Genomic DNA, 21341 nt, shown 5'->3' on the forward strand with positions numbered 1-21341 from the left:
ATGTAGCCACCTGATGCCCCAGCTGTACATCTATATGTTATGTAGCCACCTGATGACCCAGCTGTACATCCATATGTTATGTAGCCACCTGACGACCCAGCTGTACATCTATATGTTATGTAGCCACCTGACGACCCAGCTGTACATCTATATGTTATGTAGCCACCTGACGACCCAGCTGTACATCTATATGTTATGTAGCCACCTGGCGACCCAGCTGTACATCTATATGTTATGTAGCCACCTGACGACCCAGCTGTACATCTATATGTTATGTAGCCACCTGACGACCCAGCTGTACATCTATATGTTATGTAGCCACCTGACGACCCAGCTGTACATCTATATGTTATGTAGCCACCTGACGACCCAGCTGTACATCTATATGTTATGTAGCCACCTGACGACCCAGCTGTACATCTATATGTTATGTAGCCACCTGATGACCCAGCTGTACATCTATATGTTATGTAGCCACCTGACGACCCAGCTGTACATCTATATGTTATGTAGCCACCTGACGACCCAGCTGTACATCTATATGTTATGTAGCCACCTGACGACCCAGCTGTACATCTATATGTTATGTAGCCACCTGACGACCCAGCTGTACATCTATATGTTATGTAGCCACCTGACGACCCAGCTGTACATCTATATGTTATGTAGCCACCTGACGACCCAGCTGTACATCTATATGTTATGTAGCTACCTGACGACCCAGCTGTACATCTATATGTTATGTAGCCACCTGACGACCCAGCTGTACATCTATATGTTATGTAGCCAACGACCCAGCTGTACATCTATATGTTATGTAGCCACCTGACGACCCAGCTGTACATCCATATGTTATGTAGCCACCTGACGACCCAGCTGTACATCTATATGTTATGTAGCCACCTGACGACCCAGCTGTACATCTATATGTTATGTAGCCACCTGATGACCCAGCTGTACATCTATATGTTATGTAGCCACCTGACGACCCAGCTGTACATCCATATGTTATGTAGCCACCTGACGACCCAGCTGTACATCTATATGTTATGTAGCCACCTGATGCCCCAGCTGTACATCTATATGTTATGTAGCCACCTGATGACCCAGCTGTACATCCATATGTTATGTAGCCACCTGACGACCCAGCTGTACATCTATATGTTATGTAGCCACCTGACGACCCAGCTGTACATCTATATGTTATGTAGCCACCTGACGACCCAGCTGTACATCTATATGTTATGTAGCCACCTGGCGACCCAGCTGTACATCTATATGTTATGTAGCCACCTGACGACCCAGCTGTACATCTATATGTTATGTAGCCACCTGACGACCCAGCTGTACATCTATATGTTATGTAGCCACCTGACGACCCAGCTGTACATCTATATGTTATGTAGCCACCTGACGACCCAGCTGTACATCTATATGTTATGTAGCCACCTGATGCCCCAGCTGTACATCTATATGTTATGTAGCCACCTGATGACCCAGCTGTACATCCATATGTTATGTAGCCACCTGACGACCCAGCTGTACATCTATATGTTATGTAGCCACCTGACGACCCAGCTGTACATCTATATGTTATGTAGCCACCTGACGACCCAGCTGTACATCTATATGTTATGTAGCCACCTGGCGACCCAGCTGTACATCTATATGTTATGTAGCCACCTGACGACCCAGCTGTACATCTATATGTTATGTAGCCACCTGACGACCCAGCTGTACATCTATATGTTATGTAGCCACCTGATGACCCAGCTGTACATCTATATGTTATGTAGCCACCTGACGACCCAGCTGTACATCTATATGTTATGTAGCCACCTGACGACCCAGCTGTACATCTATATGTTATGTAGCCACCTGACGACCCAGCTGTACATCTATATGTTATGTAGCCACCTGACGACCCAGCTGTACATCTATATGTTATGTAGCCACCTGACGACCCAGCTGTACATCTATATGTTATGTAGCCACCTGACGACCCAGCTGTACATCTATATGTTATGTAGCCACCTGACGACCCAGCTGTACATCCATATGTTATGTAGCCACCTGACGACCCAGCTGTACATCTATATGTTATGTAGCCACCTGACGACCCAGCTGTACATCTATATGTTATGTAGCCACCTGACGACCCAGCTGTACATCTATATGTTATGTAGCCACCTGACGACCCAGCTGTACATCTATATGTTATGTAGCCACCTGACGACCCAGCTGTACATCTATATGTTATGTAGCCACCTGACGACCCAGCTGTACATCTATATGTTATGTAGCCACCTGACGACCCAGCTGTACATCTATATGTTATGTAGCCACCTGACGACCCAGCTGTACATCTATATGTTATGTAGCCACCTGACGACCCAGCTGTACATCCATATGTTATGTAGCCACCTGACGACCCAGCTGTACATCTATATGTTATGTAGCCACCTGACGACCCAGCTGTACATCTATATGTTATGTAGCCACCTGACGACCCAGCTGTACATCTATATGTTATGTAGCCACCTGACGACCCAGCTGTACATCTATATGTTATGTAGCCACCTGACGACCCAGCTGTACATCTATATGTTATGTAGCCACCTGACGACCCAGCTGTACATCTATATGTTATGTAGCCAACGACCCAGCTGTACATCTATATGTTATGTAGCCACCTGACGACCCAGCTGTACATCTATATGTTATGTAGCCACCTGACGACCCAGCTGTACATCTATATGTTATGTAGCCACCTGACGACCCAGCTGTACATCTATATGTTATGTAGCCACCTGACGACCCAGCTGTACATCTATATGTTATGTAGCCACCTGACGACCCAGCTGTACATCTATATGTTATGTAGCCACCTGACGACCCAGCTGTACATCTATATGTTATGTAGCCATCTGACGACCCAGCTGTACATCCATATGTTATGTAGCCACCTGACGACCCAGCTGTACATCTATATGTTATGTAGCCACCTGACGACCCAGCTGTACATCTATATGTTATGTAGCCACCTGACGACCCAGCTGTACATCTATATGTTATGTAGCCACCTGACGACCCAGCTGTACATCTATATGTTATGTAGCCACCTGACGCCCCAGCTGTACATCCATATGTTATGTAGCCACCTGACGACCCAGCTGTACATCTATATGTTATGTAGCCACCTGACGGCCCAGCTGTACATCTATATGTTATGTAGCCACCTGGCGACCCAGCTGTACATCTATATGTTATGTAGCCACCTGACGACCCAGCTGTACATCTATATGTTATGTAGCCACCTGACGACCCAGCTGTACATCTATATGTTATGTAGCCACCTGACGACCCAGCTGTACATCTATATGTTATGTAGCCACCTGACGACCCAGCTGTACATCTATATGTTATGTAGCCACCTGACGACCCAGCTGTACATCTATATGTTATGTAGCCACCTGACGACCCAGCTGTACATCTATATGTTATGTAGCCACCTGACGACCCAGCTGTACATCTATATGTTATGTAGCCACCTGACGACCCAGCTGTACATCTATATGTTATGTAGCCACCTGACGACCCAGCTGTACATCTATATGTTATGTAGCCACCTGACGACCCAGCTGTACATCTATATGTTATGTAGCCACCTGACGACCCAGCTGTACATCTATATGTTATGTAGCCACCTGACGACCCAGCTGTACATCTATATGTTATGTAGCCACCTGACGACCCAGCTGTACATCTATATGTTATGTAGCCACCTGACGACCCAGCTGTACATCTATATGTTATGTAGCCACCTGACGACCCAGCTGTACATCTATATGTTATGTAGCCACCTGACGACCCAGCTGTACATCTATATGTTATGTAGCCACCTGACGACCCAGCTGTACATCTATATGTTATGTAGCCACCTGACGACCCAGCTGTACATCTATATGTTATGTAGCCACCTGACGACCCAGCTGTACATCTATATGTTATGTAGCCACCTGACGACCCAGCTGTACATCTATATGTTATGTAGCCACCTGACGACCCAGCTGTACATCTATATGTTATGTAGCCACCTGACGACCCAGCTGTACATCTATATGTTATGTAGCCACCTGGCGACCCAGCTGTACATCAACACTTCCAAGCACGCCAGTGACACGGCTCTCTCTGCCAGGTGAAAATGACAGTAGTACCATATCTCTAGCTTGCATTAGCTAACACAAAGCGCAAGTCCAATTAGCGCCATATCAACCGGTACCTGCGACATCTCACCTAGCACTCAATACCGTTCTCCGATAGCGTGTCTGGCGTCCTCGTGGCGGCGGCGAACGGATGCTAAGTGACAGTGTAAATTTGGAGCTAATTAAAAAGCTCTTTGTAGGTGAGGACTGTGTAATGCATGTTTAATTAAGCCCAGGCTCCTGCCTCTTCCACTGAAGAGTCCCTGTTACCACGGGGATGTGGCATATCTCACGGTCACAACAGCATCAGGACCATAGGGAGGAATTAGCCACGACAATGGAGCTGGGCCATATTGCTTCCCATGTTACTGATTCAACCCTTTCAATTGACTTACAATCTTTCCTCATTGACTGAAAGGTGGGAGTGGTGACGTCTTAAACTGTAGTCATTTTAAGATCTCATTCTTATAAAGCGTGGAGAGACTATGTGGCTTTCCTACGTAGCCTTCAGGATGTAGTGAAAAGGTATTGACGTCTTCAATACCTGCACCTCACTGTGTCACAATGCCACTGTCAATGAGAGTAGACGCCCTGGTGGAGCGAAGGCCTTCAATGGAGCTCAGCGACTGTTCTAAAAGGACTAAAGGAGTCCTATTGATCTGTTCAGTTCCACACTGTGTCTTTTGAATGGCCCCAACTCCTACACCTACTAAAAGAACATGGACAACATTTTGGCGGCCCTGAGAAGAAGGGAGAGAAGCCACTGTTGTAAGAGAAGCTAGCTAGAGCAAGGTATTTGTGGCTTGTTTCATAAAGCGGTCTCAGGACCTGGGGAGAAGACAAAATACTCCTTTATGAGTTACTGTTATGATGTTCTGTCTGTTTTTCCATGAAGAGGTGGGAGGTGTTGGAGGCCCTGACTGCAGCTAGTGTTCCCCTCTCTTATACAATCTGTGGTTGGGTCTGGACTGCTGTGTGGAACTCCCGTCCTATAGGCTACACTGCCCAGTTGGTTGCGCACCATAGGGCAGTCGACTGCACCACCAGCCAACCAGCCATTCACCTCTGGGAACGTCTCAGTGAATAGCACTCACACTCTAAACAAGAGGCTGTTGTCACACTGGGACCAACATAATATTCACTTACTGCAGTGTGTGTTATTTCACAAGTGTTCATTCAAAACTTTCCGCTGGAGCAGTTCCACTAATCTTATCAAAATATATGAATGGGTTCAATCATGCGTTTGACCTCACCAACAGTCTATCCATAGTCAATCCAGGCGGTGTGAAGATCATTGGAATTGTGCTCTGAACAAGCCACATCTTTCCCTCAGTCAGCAGTGTGATGTCATCCAGACAGCAGGTAGAGGCCCAGTCCAACAAACAGCTCTGTTACAGGGTGCTGTAAGCAGCCAATCAGTTGACCCAGGTTGCTGTAAGCAGCCATTCCAGGCAGGGCAAAGTGGTGGGGAGGGAGAGGGAGTGAAAAAGAGCGCAGGAAGGGTGCACGCTGCGGTGGAAATCCCAGCTAGTCAGGAGTTTAAAGCCAAATCGATGGCCGGCAGACGGTGGGTTCTGCAGTTTGCATTTCTACGATCTCTGCCTCCCCTCTGTTTCCTGGTACCGCCAAGGGCTATTTTCTCTACTATCACTCTCTCCCTACTGTACCTCTCTCTCCCTACTGTACCTATCTCACACACACACACACACACACACACACACAATCTCACCAGTGCTCTCCTTCATAACCTATTGATTTCTTCCTCTTCCTCTGCATCACACGTTAAATCGACACTGTTGTCGGAGGCCTGCTACCCTCCTGGAATATTGAGCAGTTCAAAGCACAAGCTCTTTAAGATGAAGGTCACTGGGTTTGTTGGAAGATGAGATGCTGCTTTAGGTTGGGAAAAGGGGTTATTTTGGATGCACATGTAACCAAATCTCCCAGGCCTGAGGAAATTCATTGATGCTTCCACCTAGTATTGGGTTCTTCATACCATTCAGTTGTCGGTGAGCCAATGAGATGAGGTTATCTCTGTTACCATCTTAGTGTGAATGTCTTGGTGCTGGGTCATCAACAGTATTATAGTGGGCGGGTCACCGTTCATGCTCTTGAATTACAATCACACATTTTAGCTGAACACAAGATAACTCAAGTAATCATCTACAGTGCCTTCAGAAAGTATTCACACACAATTCCCCATAATGTGAAAGTGCAATTTTGTTTGTTTATTTTTTTCAAAGCTGAAATATCTTGAGTCAAAAAGTATTCAACCACTTTGTTATGCCAAACCTAAAAACGTTCAGGAATAAAAATGCTGAACAAATCAGATAATATATTGCATTGAACATGTATGTGTTCAATAATAGTGGTTAACATGATTTTTGAATGACTTCCCCATCTCTGTACCCCACACTGTTAGGTCCCTCAATAGAGTAGTGAATTTAAAGCACATATTCAACCACAAAGTCTAGGGGAGGTTTTCAATGCCTCGCAAAGAAGGGCACCTATTGGTAGATGTGTTTTAGGTTATCGTCCTGCTGAAAGGGGAATTTGTCAGCTTTTTATTTTTATTTTTTTAACACAAGGTCAAATTTGCACAAGTTGCTTACCAAGACAACATTGAATGTTCATGAGTGGTCTAGTTACAGTTTTTACTTCAATCGGCTTTAAAATCTATGGCGAGACTTGAAAATGGCTGTCTAGCCAAGATCAACAATCAACTTGACAGAGCTTGAAGGATTTTTGAAAAGAATAATGGGCAAATGTTGCACAATCCAGGTGTGGAAATCTCTTAGAGACTTACCCAGAAAGACTCACAGCTGTAATCGCTGCTGAAGGTGATACTACAAAAGTATTGATTCGGGGGTGTGAATATTTATGTGAATTAAATATTTTTGTATTTCATTTGCAATAAATTTGCAAAAATGTCTAAACATGTTTTCACTTAGTCATTATGGGGTATTGGGTGTAGATGAGTATTTAATCCATGTTGAATTCAGGCTGTAAAATAATCAAATGTGGAATAAATCAAGGGGTGTGACTGCTTTGTGAAAGGCCCTGTATTATGATGGCATGAAAAGCAGAGGACTCGCATACAGAGCTGTAATATATTGTGGCAACTTGTGAATCACACGTGAAACGAGGACGCCAGCTCGTGAACGATAACCATGCTGCTCAGCCGTCCCTCACTCAGCCCTTCCTCACTCAGCCCTTCCTCACTCAGCCCTTCCTCACTCAGCCCTTCCTCACTCAGCCCTTCCTCACTCAGCCCTTCCTCACTCAGCCCTTCCTCACTCAGCCCTTCCTCACTCAGCCCTTTCTCACTCACACTGAGGAAGGCGCTAGCTGAAACAGTTGTCAAATCTCTGCCGATTTACCTCCTGAAATCTACAAGTGAATTCTAATTTTCCCACCTCTCTGTTCTTTTGTCTGGCAGTGAGGGGAAGTTGGAGTTGGTGGGAGGAGGCAGTCTGTTGATCTACAACCTGACTGAGGAGGATGCAGGCGTCTACAGCTGTATGGCAGACATCACTAACAACACTATCGAGGCCAAGGCAGAGCTCACTGTACAAGGTACTGCACTGATGAAGTCAAACACACATCACTTTTCATGGAGTACTAGCCTGGGAAAAGCCTAATCTGATACAGTGCGTTTCACACACTTAAACGATCTGTCACATATCGTTATCAGTTAGCAAATGGTTTTGATCCAAATGGGTCTTTTGAGTGTCAAATTTTAATAGCCACCTACGATATCTATATGATTTAGCACCCGAACACCCAGAGTGAAACTTTCCCCAGGACACACACTATTGGTCAGCTCTTGATAGGGTATCATCAATATACTGTAGATAGACACCACACCATTACATGCATTAAGTGTGCATTCCATGTAGCATTGTATTAAAACCACCCATCAGAATAGCCTGTTGCAGTACAATGTAGATAGTAAGTAGGTAGTTGAACCGTAGATAACGTGAAATCAACCCCCCTGTTTATTTTCTTCTCCTGTTCTCTCTCTGTGTTGATGTGACTAGGAAGTGTTAATCTCATATCCCCTGTATTTATCCCAAAGTGTTACAGAAATATAATGGCTACACTATATATCATTTCTCATCTTCCTCCACAACATCCTGTGTGGCTCAGTTGGTAGAGCATGTTGCTTGCCAGGGTTGTGGGTTCGATTCCCACGGGGGACCAGTAGGTAAATGTATGTACTCACTACTGGAAGTCACTCTGGATGAGAGCGCCTGCTAAAATGTCTCAATTGTGTTGACATGTTGTGCAGAAGCACCGGTAAAGTGTGACATTAATTGGTTCTCCTGACAATTGGACAAAATAAATGCTCAATTGGCTGCCTCAGGAAAAGGGTTTTATTTTGAAGGACATGAATACAAATGTGTAGGGCACAATTGATGGACATTTCTAGAATAAAAAGTCTCTCTTTCGAAAGACCTAAAGCCTTTTCACCCAAATGAATGTGATGTAGGCTTTGTGGCAGGTTTCTGTACATATTTGTTTCCGAGAAATAAACCAAACGTTGATGTGACCCAATGGAAGACTTTGTCATGATTAGTGTGGTGGTTTCTGCTGCAGAATGATTGAGGGGCCCTACAGGCAGCTGTTGCTTGTCTGTTGAATTGAGTTGAACAGTTTGAGGACTGCGGTTGGCTGCTTTGCTTAAGGGGATCGTGCGGGGACACACACACATCACTCTGAATCAAAACAAGACAGGATGTATTCTCCACTCTCCACGCCAACCCATAGTTTGGTTTGATTTCCAAGCTGTGAACCTAGAACTTTGAAAAAAGTTTTCAAGTGTTGTTGCTTTGCTGTTGTTTACTCAAAATCTATTCTGAATCAGTGGAGTTGCTTGTCACTCATTTTTAAAGATGGCTAGAACTCCTGAAACAACAGTCCCATGGCTTTAGTTTGACATGGCAGATACTGTACAGTCTAGTCTGTCACTAGGCCTCACTTCACTGCATTCCCACGGACCAATGGGGGCGGTCCCTCGCAACACGCGCACAGTTCACGCGCGCGCCAAACACTGTCTCTCACACACACGCGCATAGTCACACAAGAGAGTGTGTGTAATGGCTCCAGGGGCCCTCTCTGCCAGGGTGGAGGGACCAGGCTGTGTGGCTGCGCTGCAATGTCTCCCCCTTTATTGGAGCTGGCAAGACCATAAATGAGGCCAGAGGACGCAGCAGGTTTTAATTACAGGGCCTGTGCCATTGTTGCACTGGTCTGGGTTGAGGGTTCTTGGTTTTAAATGGTCCTTTCTCCAGGACTGAAATGTGTGTGTGTGTTTGTCTGTGAGTTCCTTAATGCATTTCTATATGTTAGGTAACGTGTGCGAGAGATTCTGGGTGGTGGAAATGTGGCCTTCCGTGTTCGTTCCATGTGCTCTTCATAGGCATAAGCCTAGGTCCAGTAACTTTAATAGCCTGTACAGAGGGAATATTTATATTTGAGCTAGGAGCTAGCTCAGTGGGGTGTGAGATGTTTCCTCTAATGTAGAAATAGATTGAGATGGGAAACTAGAAGATGAGACTTGATGTTTTGTCCACCCACAGTCCAGAATAGTGGCTGTAAATGGCCCTCTAGAGCTGAGGCAGTGGGAGTCTGATAAGAATCTCTGGGTGTTTGAACTGTGACATATTGCCTTCCTGATCTCTCCCAGTCGGTCGCACCAAAGTCATCAACCTGGCATTTTCAGGAAATAAAATAAACGTTCCATGAGCTATTTTGGGCACGGACACGTTATGGGGAAGGAAACACCCCTTTTCACTGCTTTATGGGATTTGGGGATTTGCCTATCTTTTTGGGATCGTGAACGAGAGTGTGGATGGGGGGTCTGCCCGTGTAGATGCTCATACTGTGCCTGTGTGTTGTCATGTGAGATGGTCTGTTAGACAGAAAGCATCTCTCCATGTTCCAGTCTGTTTGTTCTGTGTGTGACAGCGAGGCCCCACTAGTGCTCTGGCGTGAACTCAGCACTCGCCAGTGTGTGACGAGTGTTATTCAGTTTGTCTACTTTCAATCGTGATTGGACGGTTTTCTCTGCTAACCAATGGCGAGCTTCTAAAAAGCTAGAATAGCTCTTATCTGGGTGTATAAGAAGGTAGAGCCACAGAGGCTTCCCCATTTCAAGTAGATTGAATGTCAAGAAAATAATTGGACCACATTTGTCAGGAATTCTTCAAGTTGCACATTACCTTTATGCAACGGAAAACCCCACATAGCTCCAAGACATCTCCTCTACTGTACCTCTGGCTCAGTTAGACAGTTTAAACATTACAGTTCTATTTCAATGCACTCTACTAAGTGGTCCCCCAGCGGATACATTTAATTGCTTGTTGCCATGTTAAGGATGTATATTAAACTTGAACATGGACCATAATTGATTTAGCCATGGGAAGCATGCCTAGTTTTTTTTCCTGTTTGCTCTCTTCACAGCAACCAAAACTAATTCCCCTATTAACCCTGGTGGTTTAGCACATTTCATCACTTAATTAACAAAAACTTATGTCTAGAAGTGACTGTATTAAAGGGATAGTGTCAGGATGTTGTTAATGAGTCAATTTATCTACAGTCAGATGAACTTGTGGATACAATTTTGATGTTTCTGCCTGCAGTTTGGAGTTTGCTAGTGTTAGCGCAATTACTTTCCTGTAGACATCCAGTTATTGTGCTAACGCTAGTTAGCATTGGCTCGAGAAACTACATACACTTAGGTTGGAGTAATTTAAACTCGTTTTTCATCCACTCCACAAATTTCTTGTTAACAAACTATAGTTTTGGCAATTCGGTTAGGACATCTACTTTGTGCATGACACAAGTAATTGTATACAGACAGATAATTTCACTTATAATTCACTGTATCACAATTCCAGTGGGTCAGAAGTTTACATACACTAAGTTGACTGTACCTTTAAACAGCTTGGAAAATTCCAGAAAATGATGTCGTGGCTTTAGAAGCTTCTGATAGGCTAATTGACATCATTTGAGTCAATTGGAGGTGTACCTGTGGATGTATTTCAAGGCCTACCTTCAAACTCAGTGCCTCTTTGCTTGACATCATGGGAAAATCAAAAGAAATCAGCCCAAAAATTGTAGACCTCCACAAGTCTGGTTCATCCTTGGGAGCAAACGCCTGATGTACCACATTCGTCTGTACAAACTATAGTACGCGAGTATAAACACCATGGGACCATGCAGCCATCATACCGCTCAGGAAGGAGACGTGGTCTATCTCCTAGAGATGAACTTACTTTGGTGCGAAAAGTACAAATCAATCCTGGAGGAAACAGGTACAAAAGTATCTATATCCACAGTAAAATGAGTTCTATATCGACATAACCTGAAAGGCCGCTCAGCAAAGAAGAAGCCACTGCTCCAAAACCGCCATTAAAGAAAGCCAGACTACGGTTTGCAACTGCACATGGGGACAAAGATCAGAGGACATTTCTCCAAAAAGTACAGTCTGATGAAACATTAATAGAACTGTTCGGCCATAATGACCATCGTTATGTTAGCCGGAAAAAGGGGGAGGCTTGCAAGCCGAAGAACACTATCCCAACCGTGAAGCATGGGGGGGTGGCAGCATCATGTTGTGGGGGTGCTTTGCTGCAGGAGGGACTGGTGCCCTTCACAAATAGATGGCATCATGAGGGAGGAAAATTATGTGGATATATTGAAGCAACATCTCAAGACATCAGTCAAGAAGTTAAAGCTTGGTTGCGAATGGGTCTTCCAAATGGACAATGACTCCAAGGATACTTCCAAAGTTGTGGCAAAATTGCTTAAGGACAACAAAGTCAAGGTATTGGATTGGCCATGACAAAGCCCTGACCTCAATCCTATAGAAAATGTGTGGGCAGAACTGAAAAAGCATTTGCTGGCGAGGAGGCCTACAAACCTGACTGTTACACCAGCTCTGTCAGGAGGAATGGGCCAAAGTTCACCCAACTTATTGTGGGAAGCTTGTGGAAAGCAACCTGAAACGTTTGACCCAAGTTAAACCATTTGAAGGCAATGCTACCAAATACGAATTGAACGTATGTAAACTTCTGACTCACTGGGAATGTGATGAAAGAACTAAAAGCTGAAATAAATCATTCTCTCTATTATTATTATTCTGACATTTCACATTCTTAAAATAAAGTGGTGATCCTAACTGACCTAAGACAGGGAATTTTTACTAGGATTAAATGTCAGGAATTGTGAAAAACTGACTTTAAACATATTTGGCTAAGGTGTATGTAAACTTCAACTGTACCTCTAACTTCCTTCATACTGGACACAGATACATAAAGATGGCATCCAGGAGTTCTTCATCTGACTGGGAAAGTAGATAAAGGACCTTATTGCCAAAATCCCGAAGTATCTCTTTTAAAAGAACAGCGCTAGGCCAACATAGTTGCTCTCATGTTGGAGGAGGGATAGTATTACTGTATCTCCTAAGAAACACAAAGAATACAATCAGTCTCAACGACTATTATGTTTACAATGGCTTGTATGGAAAGCAGTACCACACTTGGAAGAGACTATAGGAAACATGTACATTGTGATAGCTAGCTGGTATTAAACAACATAAGTATGAAATGATTTTGACTAGAGCAGTGAGGTAGCAAGATCTGATGAATTGATGTGAAAAGTAAGGTCACATACTTTATAGCATAAAGACAAAACATTGACTCAGATGCTAGACGTCAGGGTCATGGACAATATCAAGTTGTAATGCTGAATATATACACAGACATGGTGTAAATATTACAGCCCCCCCCGAGTGCAGATAGGGTTGAGTCAATTGACCAGGTACAGGGCCCTGTTCCAATAGGTCTGTCCCTACTGTAACAGTTTGATGGAAGGAGGGAAGGGTCCCATTACAGAGACACCAACCGTTACATGTCAGATCATTGATTACTTTAAGGAATAAGGTTGGCAGGAAGGATATTGTCAGAGTATTAGAACAGGGGCCTTGGCTTCTGTTTTGTAGGAGTCTGGTCTTTTGACTTGTAACTGTTTGAAGGAAATACCAGCGAGAACTAACTACATTCAGAAGCGTAGCTGTCCAATATTTTGTCATTTCTACCAGCTTCTAGCTTTAGTTTGGGCCATGTTGTTCTTGGACCATCCTAAAAGGCGGTGGGTGTTAGACGTCCCAGGACTGACCTCTGTGGTTATTACCCAGAATGCATTCCTTGCTGCTGCTGTATGTTGGCCCAGGCGCTGGGAAAAGAATGATCAAGCTTCTGACCACCGCCGCCTTATTCTTCCCTCACTGTTTGTTTTGTTCGGGATTTAGACTAAAGCCGTTATCGTGAAAAGAACAGGAGAGCTAATTAGCTCAAGCCCATGCTCCGTTCCCCCCTCCGGGTAGAGTACAAGCCTCACTGGCCAGGCTGCAGTTTTATTGGAGTCATAAAGCTAAATATGGCTAGGGGCTAAGCTAATCAATAGAGGACCATCGGACTCTCCCAAAACGTTTGTTTGGTGTGTAAAACCCTCTAATCCAGATAAGTAAAGAAGAGCGATGGATCCTCACTCAAACATATGTTGTGTAATGTAGCTATGCAATCCAAGTTAACGGTCTTTTGTGCTTTGTGCCTGCCTTGTATCATAGTCAGAATTATAATGGCTTGAGTGCTAACTATGCTTACTGTAGATGCCCTTGTACTGAGGGTGCGTTCAGGATCGCAATGTTTTGAGCTTCGACCTAAATGCTTTGGTGTTGACCAGCATACAAGGCCAAATCCTTTACAGCTAGAATCCTTAGTTTCTATAGACATTTTTGGACTTATAAATTAATGATGTATGTCCATTGATTCTTTAAGAATGTAACTTATAAATGACTTATTAGCTTAGTTCAACAGTCGAACCCCATCAAAACCCTACATAGAAGCTTGTTTTTTACTCCTATGTTTGTAAACAAACACTGTAGCCTCAACTTGGTTAAAACTATCATTTTGATATCGTAGATGGTCAGTCCTTTCATCTCTATGAATTTGAGCGGTTACATTTGTTATTTGAGTGGTTCCGCTTTGTTTCATTGAATGATTCTATCTTTAACAGTTTAAAACATTGTATTCCACCTGTAGACCGCCATGTCTAGATTTGAGGCTGTGTTGTAGGACCCCAATACACCACCACTGGTTCAGGTTAACACAGGTTCACAAAACTATCATCATCCTGAACGCAGCTCTGTTCAAAGCACAGTATGTTGCTAAACTCTCTCCTTCACATACTCCTCCAAAAAGCCTATTGGGAAGCCATAGAGGGCTTTGTGTTACAAACTGACAGTAAAGATGTATGACCTTCCACTGTCCTCCTAAATAACTAAACTGCAGTCCGACCCGGGAAAGGAAAGCAATAAAGCTTCTACTACTATTACTAATCTAGCTGCTGAAGAAAATAATTTGAGCCCCCTGTGAGAATTGGCCTTGCAGTTTCTCTGACTGCCTGGCAGAATGGATGGAGAGAGAGAGAGGCTCTTGGTTCACTTTGATGCTACATCCATTTACTGTGGGGTCTGGAGAGCACTGGGTTTTCTCTCTGGCGAGCCTGTTTCTATACGAGAGGGAGTGTGACTTGGGATTGGTGTGTTAGAAGTGTTCTTGTCACATTCTAAGTCTGGACAGGGATATAGGGAGAGATGATTCTAGAAGGGAATAGAATCAAATAGAACATGATGGATTTAGACAATCTATTATTACATTACAATGCAGAGACGTTGCATAAAGGCTTCACACAATGAGATTGATGTACAGAACATTAAAGCATGAACATCATTGATCAGTTGTAAATGTCAGAAATGTCTGTTTGTGTATTTTAGTCCTCCAGCTAAACGGGTAGCAGGCAGGGAGAAGGTGGATGGAATCAGTCACCATGTAGTCTTATAGTGCTGTAATTACAGTGCTCTGTGCAATCTGGTCTCTATTGTAAACCAGGATGGTGTTCTTAGGTGTGAATACCATTCCTCCTCCGCTAACCTCAGCTCACACACGAACACACACACACACAAACGAACAAACGCATCCCCTCGAATAAATCCCCCCGGCCTGCACACTCAAATGCCCATGTAATACACACACACACACACACACACACACACACACACACACACACACACACACACACACACACACACACACACACACACACACACACACACACACACACACACACACACACACACACACACACACACACACACACACACGTCCCTAGTCTCCTGGCAGCTCCCAGTCCCCATAAGCTTTATTGGTATATTTAGTCAACTTGTGCTCATTGCTCAGTCCAATAGGTTCCATTTGTCTGAACTCCAGTTAGAGGAAATGGTATACGTCAGCTCAGGGAGGGAGGAGAATGAGGGAGAGGGGGAGATCTCTCTCTGCCAGAGATAATGAGCACCACAGGGTCCCAGCCTCCACCAGGACCTGCCACCAGAACACCTTACCAGGGGGCCCCCACACTGCTCAGGGACACACACAGATACTGCAACAGACGCACACTGCGGCATAACACACACACTGCAGCACACTGACACACACACATTAAGACATACAGACAGGCAAACCAACAATAACTCACACACAGAGAACATTTTGACTTTATCACACAGCAATGAATACTCTCTTCCCCCTCTTCATCACACAGCAATGAATACTCTCTTCCCCCTCTTCATCACACAGCAATGAATACTCTCTTCCCCCTCTTCATCACACAGCAATGAATACTCTCTTCCCCCTCTTCATCACACAGCAATGAATACTCTCTTCCCCCTCTTCATCACACAGCAATGAATACTCTCTTCCCCCTCTTCATCACACAGCAATGAATACTCTCTTCCCCTCTTCATCACACAGCAATGAATACTCTCTTCCCCCTCATCACACAGCAATGAATACTCTCTTCCCCCTCTTCATCACACAGCAATGAATACTCTATTCCCTCTCTTCATTACACAGCAATGAATACTCTCTTCCCCCTCTTCATCACACAGCAATGAATACTCTCTTCCCCCTCTTCATCACAGCAATGAATACTCTCTTCCCCCTCTTCACACAGCAATGAATACTCTCTTCCCCTCGTCATCACACAGCAATGAATACTCTCTTCCCCTCGTCATCACACAGCAATGAATACTCTCTTCCCCCTCGTCATCACACAGCAATGAATACTCTCTTCCCCCTCGTCATCACACAGCAATGAATACTCTATTCCCTCTCTTCATTACACAGCAATGAATACTCTCTTCCCCCTCTTCATCACACAGCAATGAATACTCTCTTCCCCCTCTTCATCACAGCAATGAATACTCTCTTCCCTCTCTTCACACAGCAATGAATACTCTCTTCCCCTCGTCATCACACAGCAATGAATACTCTCTTCCCCCTCGTCATCACACAGCAATGAATACTCTCTTCCCCCTCGTCATCACACAGCAATGAATACTCTCTTCCCCCTCGTCATCACACAGCAATGAATACTCTCTTCCCCCTCGTCATCACACAGCAATGAATACTCTCTTCCCCCTCGTCATCACACAGCAATGAATACTCTCTTCCCCCTCGTCATCACACAGCAATGAATACTCTCTTCCCCCTCGTCATCACACAGCAATGAATACTCTCTTCCCCCTCGTCATCACACAGCAATGAATACTCTCTTCCCCCTCGTCATCACACAGCAATGAATACTCTCTTCCCCCTCGTCATCACACAGCAATGAATACTCTCTTCCCCCTCGTCATCACACAGCAATGAATACTCTCTTCCCCCTCGTCATCACACAGCAATGAATACTCTCTTCCCCCTCGTCATCACACAGCAATGAATACTCTCTTCCCCCTCGTCATCACACAGCAATGAATACTCTCTTCCCCCTCGTCATTACACAGCAATGAATACTCTCTTCCCTCTCTTCATTACACAGCAATGAATACTCTCTTCCCTCTCTTCATTACACAGCAATGAATACTCTCTTCCCTCTCTTCATTACACAGCAATGAATACTCTCTTCCCCCCCTTCATCACACAGCAATAAATACTCTTTCTCTCGCAGTAGTCTCGACAACACCGCACTGCGTAGGCAGTAGTCTCGACAACACCGCACTGCGTAAGCAGTAGTCTCGACAACACCGCACTGCGTAAGCAGTAGTCTCGACAACACCGCACTGCGTTAGCAGTAGTCTCGACAACACCGCACTGCGTAAGCAGTAGTCCCGTCTCAAACTGTTCCCCAATAGATACTGCACAAATCAGGCCAGTGAGTGGCTGACAACTGCACTCTATAATAACATTATAGCTCTGGTTTAGAGTACAGTATGAACATCCATGCTGTTTACAAGATACTTCTGTGTATATATAGTGTGATTAGTGGAATTGTCTATTTCAGCCATACATGTTGCTGACCGGTATATAAAATCAAGCGCACAGCCATGCAATCTCCATAGACAAATATTGACAGTAGAATGGCCCTTACTGAAGAGCTCAGTGACTGTCAACGTGACACACGTCATAGGATGCCACCTTTCCAACAAGTCAGTTCATAACATTTCTGCTCTGCTAGAGCTACCCACGTCAACTGTAAGTGCTGTTATTGTAAAGTGGAAACCTCTAGGAGCAACAACTACTCAGCCACGAAGTGGTAGGCCACACAAGCTCAGGGTCCGTTGAGTGCTAAAGCACGTAGCGCGTAAAAATCATCTGTCCTTGGTTGCAACACTCACAACCAAATACCAAACTGTCTCTAGAAGCAACGTCAGCACAGTAACTGTTCGTCGGGAGCGTCATGAAATGGGTTTCCATGGCCGAGCAGCCGCACACAAGCCTAAGATTACCATGCGCAACGCCAAGCGTTGGCTAAAGTGGTGTAAAGCTCGCCGCCATTGGACTCTGGAGCAGTGGAAACACATTCTCTGGAGTGATGAATCACACTTCGCCATCTGGCAGTCCGACGGACAAATCTGGTTTTGGCGGGTGCCAGGAAAACGCTACCTGTCCGAATCAATAGTGCCAACTGTAAAGTTGGTGGAGGAGGAATAGTGGTCTGGGGCTGTTTTTCATGGTTCGGACCCCTTTAGTTTCAGTTATTAAGGGAGATCTCAACGCTTCAGCATACAATGACATTCTAGATGATTCTGTGCTTACAACTTTGTGGCAACCGTTTGGGGAAGGCCATTTCCTGTTTCAGCGTGACAATGCCCCCGAAATGGTTTGTCGATCAGTGTGGATTCCAGTTAGATAATGTGCTGCTAGTCAGAACAAGATATATTCCATTTAGACAACGTGCTGCCAGTCAGAACAATATATATTCCAGTTAGACTACGGGGTACCACTCAGAACCTTATATATTCCAGTTAGACTGCGGGGTGCCACTCAGAACCTTATATATTCCAGTTAGACTACGGGGTGCCACTCAGAACCTTATATATTCCAGTTAGACTACGGGGTGCCACTCAGAACCTTATATATTCCAGTTAGACTGCGGGGTGCCACTCAGAACCTTATATATTCCAGTTAGACTGCGGGGTGCCACTCAGAACCTTATATATTCCAGTTAGACTACGGGGTGCCACTCAGAACCTTATATATTCCAGTTAGACTGCGGGGTGCCACTCAAAACCTTATATATTCCAGTTAGACTACGGGGTGCCACTCAGAACCTTATATATTCCAGTTAGGCTACGTGGTGCCACTCAGAACCTTATATATTCCAGTTAGACTGCGGGGTGCCACTCAGAACCTTATATATTCCAGTTAGGCTACGTGGTGCCACTCAGAACCTTATATATTCCAGTTAGACTGCGGGGTGCCACTCAGAACCTTATATATTCCAGTTAGGCTACGTGGTGCCACTCAGAACCTTATATATTCCAGTTAGACTGCGGGGTGCCACTCAGAACCTTATATATTCCAGTTAGACTACGGGGTGCCACTCAGAACCTTATATATTCCAGTTAGACTACGGGGTGCCACTCAGAACCTTATATATTCCAGTTAGACTACGGGGTGCCACTCAGAACCTTATATATTCCAGTTAGGCTACGGGTGCCACTCAGAACCTTATATATTCCAGTTAGACTGCGGGGTGCCACTCAGAACCTTATATATTCCAGTTAGACTACGGGGTGCCACTCAGAACCTTATATATTCCAGTTAGACTACGGGGTGCCACTCAGAACCTTATATATTCCAGTTAGACTACGGGGTGCCACTCAGAACCTTATATATTCCAGTTAGACTACGGGTGCCACTCAGAACCTTATATATTCCAGTTAGACTGCGGGGTGCCACTCAGAACCTTATATATTCCAGTTAGACTACGGGGTGCCACTCAGAACCTTATATATTCCAGTTAGACTACGGGGTGCCACTCAGAACCTTATATATTCCAGTTAGACTACGGGGTGCCACTCAGAACCTTATATATTCCAGTTAGACTACGGGGTGCCACTCAGAACCTTATATATTCCAGTTAGACTACGTGGTGCCACTCAGAACCTTATATATTCCAGTTAGGATACGTGGTGCCACTCAGAACATTGCTCAGATGGTTGGAGGATGGAGTTTAATTAGAGTTGTGGGTAAGACTTATTTAAACCACGACTGAATTACCTGTAGGCTATTATCTGTAAGTTTCTCTGGATAAGAGCGCCTGCTAAATGATCATGTCATTATATTATAGAACAGTTAGCCTGGCTGATTACGCTGTTGAACCCACCCTCTGTTCCCCCAGAGTAGAAAGGACCTTATCCACCCAACTGTTAAACACAATCAGTCTGTGGTCCACATGTGAATGGGATGTGAATGGTATGCTATTGGAGAGCTGTGAAGGCTGATACAGAGGCTTGACTTGACACTACTCGCCAACATCACAGCTATTATACCTTGGTTACAGAGGTCACGTCTTATCAGAGCACTGAGCTGCCCCCCCCCCCACTCACAATCCTACTGACCAACATCACAGCTATTATACCTTGGTTACAGAGGTCACGTCTTATCAGAGCACTGAGCTGGGCGCCCCCCCCCACTCACAATCCGAATTACACACACACTCAGGCACTCTCCCTCCACAATCCTACTTACACACACTCGGGCACACACACACACATACACACACAGTCACCCTCCTCAGAGCCACACTCCAATTACACTGTAAAGGACAAGGCTGAGACACAGCGCTCTGCATGACCTTGTTACAGGAGAGATGGATGAGGCCATTTATCTCCACAGACGATCAAATAACTTGACCCTGCCCTCATTACCCTGGTCTGGGGTAGAACTCTGTCTGTACACAACTCTCCATAGGATGAGACACTGTAATTATAGCCAGTTTTTAACTACTTTGAGATGCTTTGTTATAAAAAGACTACAGGGAAGATGGAGGTAGAGATGAGGACTTTGTTTTGTGTTTTCCTGGTTGGATAACATGTCTTAAGGATTGCTATTTAGTTAAAGGGTCAGGGGAAGTTGAAGCCAAAGTTGTTCCGTTTTCAAATGGTTTGTTCTCCCTTCACTGGCAAGTAAGGATGGAAAAGAGACTGGGTGGTGCTGAAATGGAAAAGAGACTGGGTGGTGCTGAAATGGAAAAGAGACTGGGTGGTGCTGAAATGGAAAAGAGACTGGGTGGAGCCGAAATGGGTGGAGCCGAAATGGGTGGAGCCGAAATGGGTGGAGCCGAAATGGGTGGAGCCGAAATGGGTGGAGCCGAAATGGGTGGAGCCGAAATGGGTGGAGCCGAAATGGGTGGAGCCGAAATGGGTGGAGCCGAAATGGGTGGAGCCGAAATGGGTGGAGCCGAAATGGGTGGAGCCGAAATGGAAAAGAGACTGGGTGGAGCCGAAATGGAAAAGAGACCGGGTACTATAGACGATTGGATTTAGCTATGAGTCCCTGCGTTGTCTCTTCCTCCGTCTCTACCGTCCAAGTTTTCAGTGAAGCATGATGTTATCTGATTCCATTTGATTTTCCAGTTCTCACTAACTGTTCTATCACGTAGCCTGCAGCTGGGAACACAGTGTTGTTTAACAGCCTGTTATGGAGCGTTACCCTTCACATTACAAGAGGAGAACATGATAGGTAATCTCACATTTAAATTATTTCTCAGCAGACAGTTATACAC

The 21341-nt window shown here is 44.8% G+C and overlaps 1 protein-coding gene across 1 annotated transcript in view; it reads left to right on the forward strand.

The window, feature by feature from the left end:
• The window catches only part of neo1a (neogenin 1a), a gene marked incomplete in the record, with an annotated part of 91327 nt that overhangs the window by 17547 nt on the left and 52439 nt on the right, over positions 1 to 21341 (forward strand). The window contains 1 exon segment of the mRNA XM_071399870.1: positions 7645 to 7781. Within this exon segment, the coding sequence (XP_071255971.1) occupies positions 7645 to 7781 (137 nt within the window).

This window comes from Salvelinus alpinus, chromosome 5 (assembly GCF_045679555.1).
Source record: "Salvelinus alpinus chromosome 5, SLU_Salpinus.1, whole genome shotgun sequence".
Classification (NCBI taxonomy): domain Eukaryota; kingdom Metazoa; phylum Chordata; class Actinopteri; order Salmoniformes; family Salmonidae; genus Salvelinus; species Salvelinus alpinus.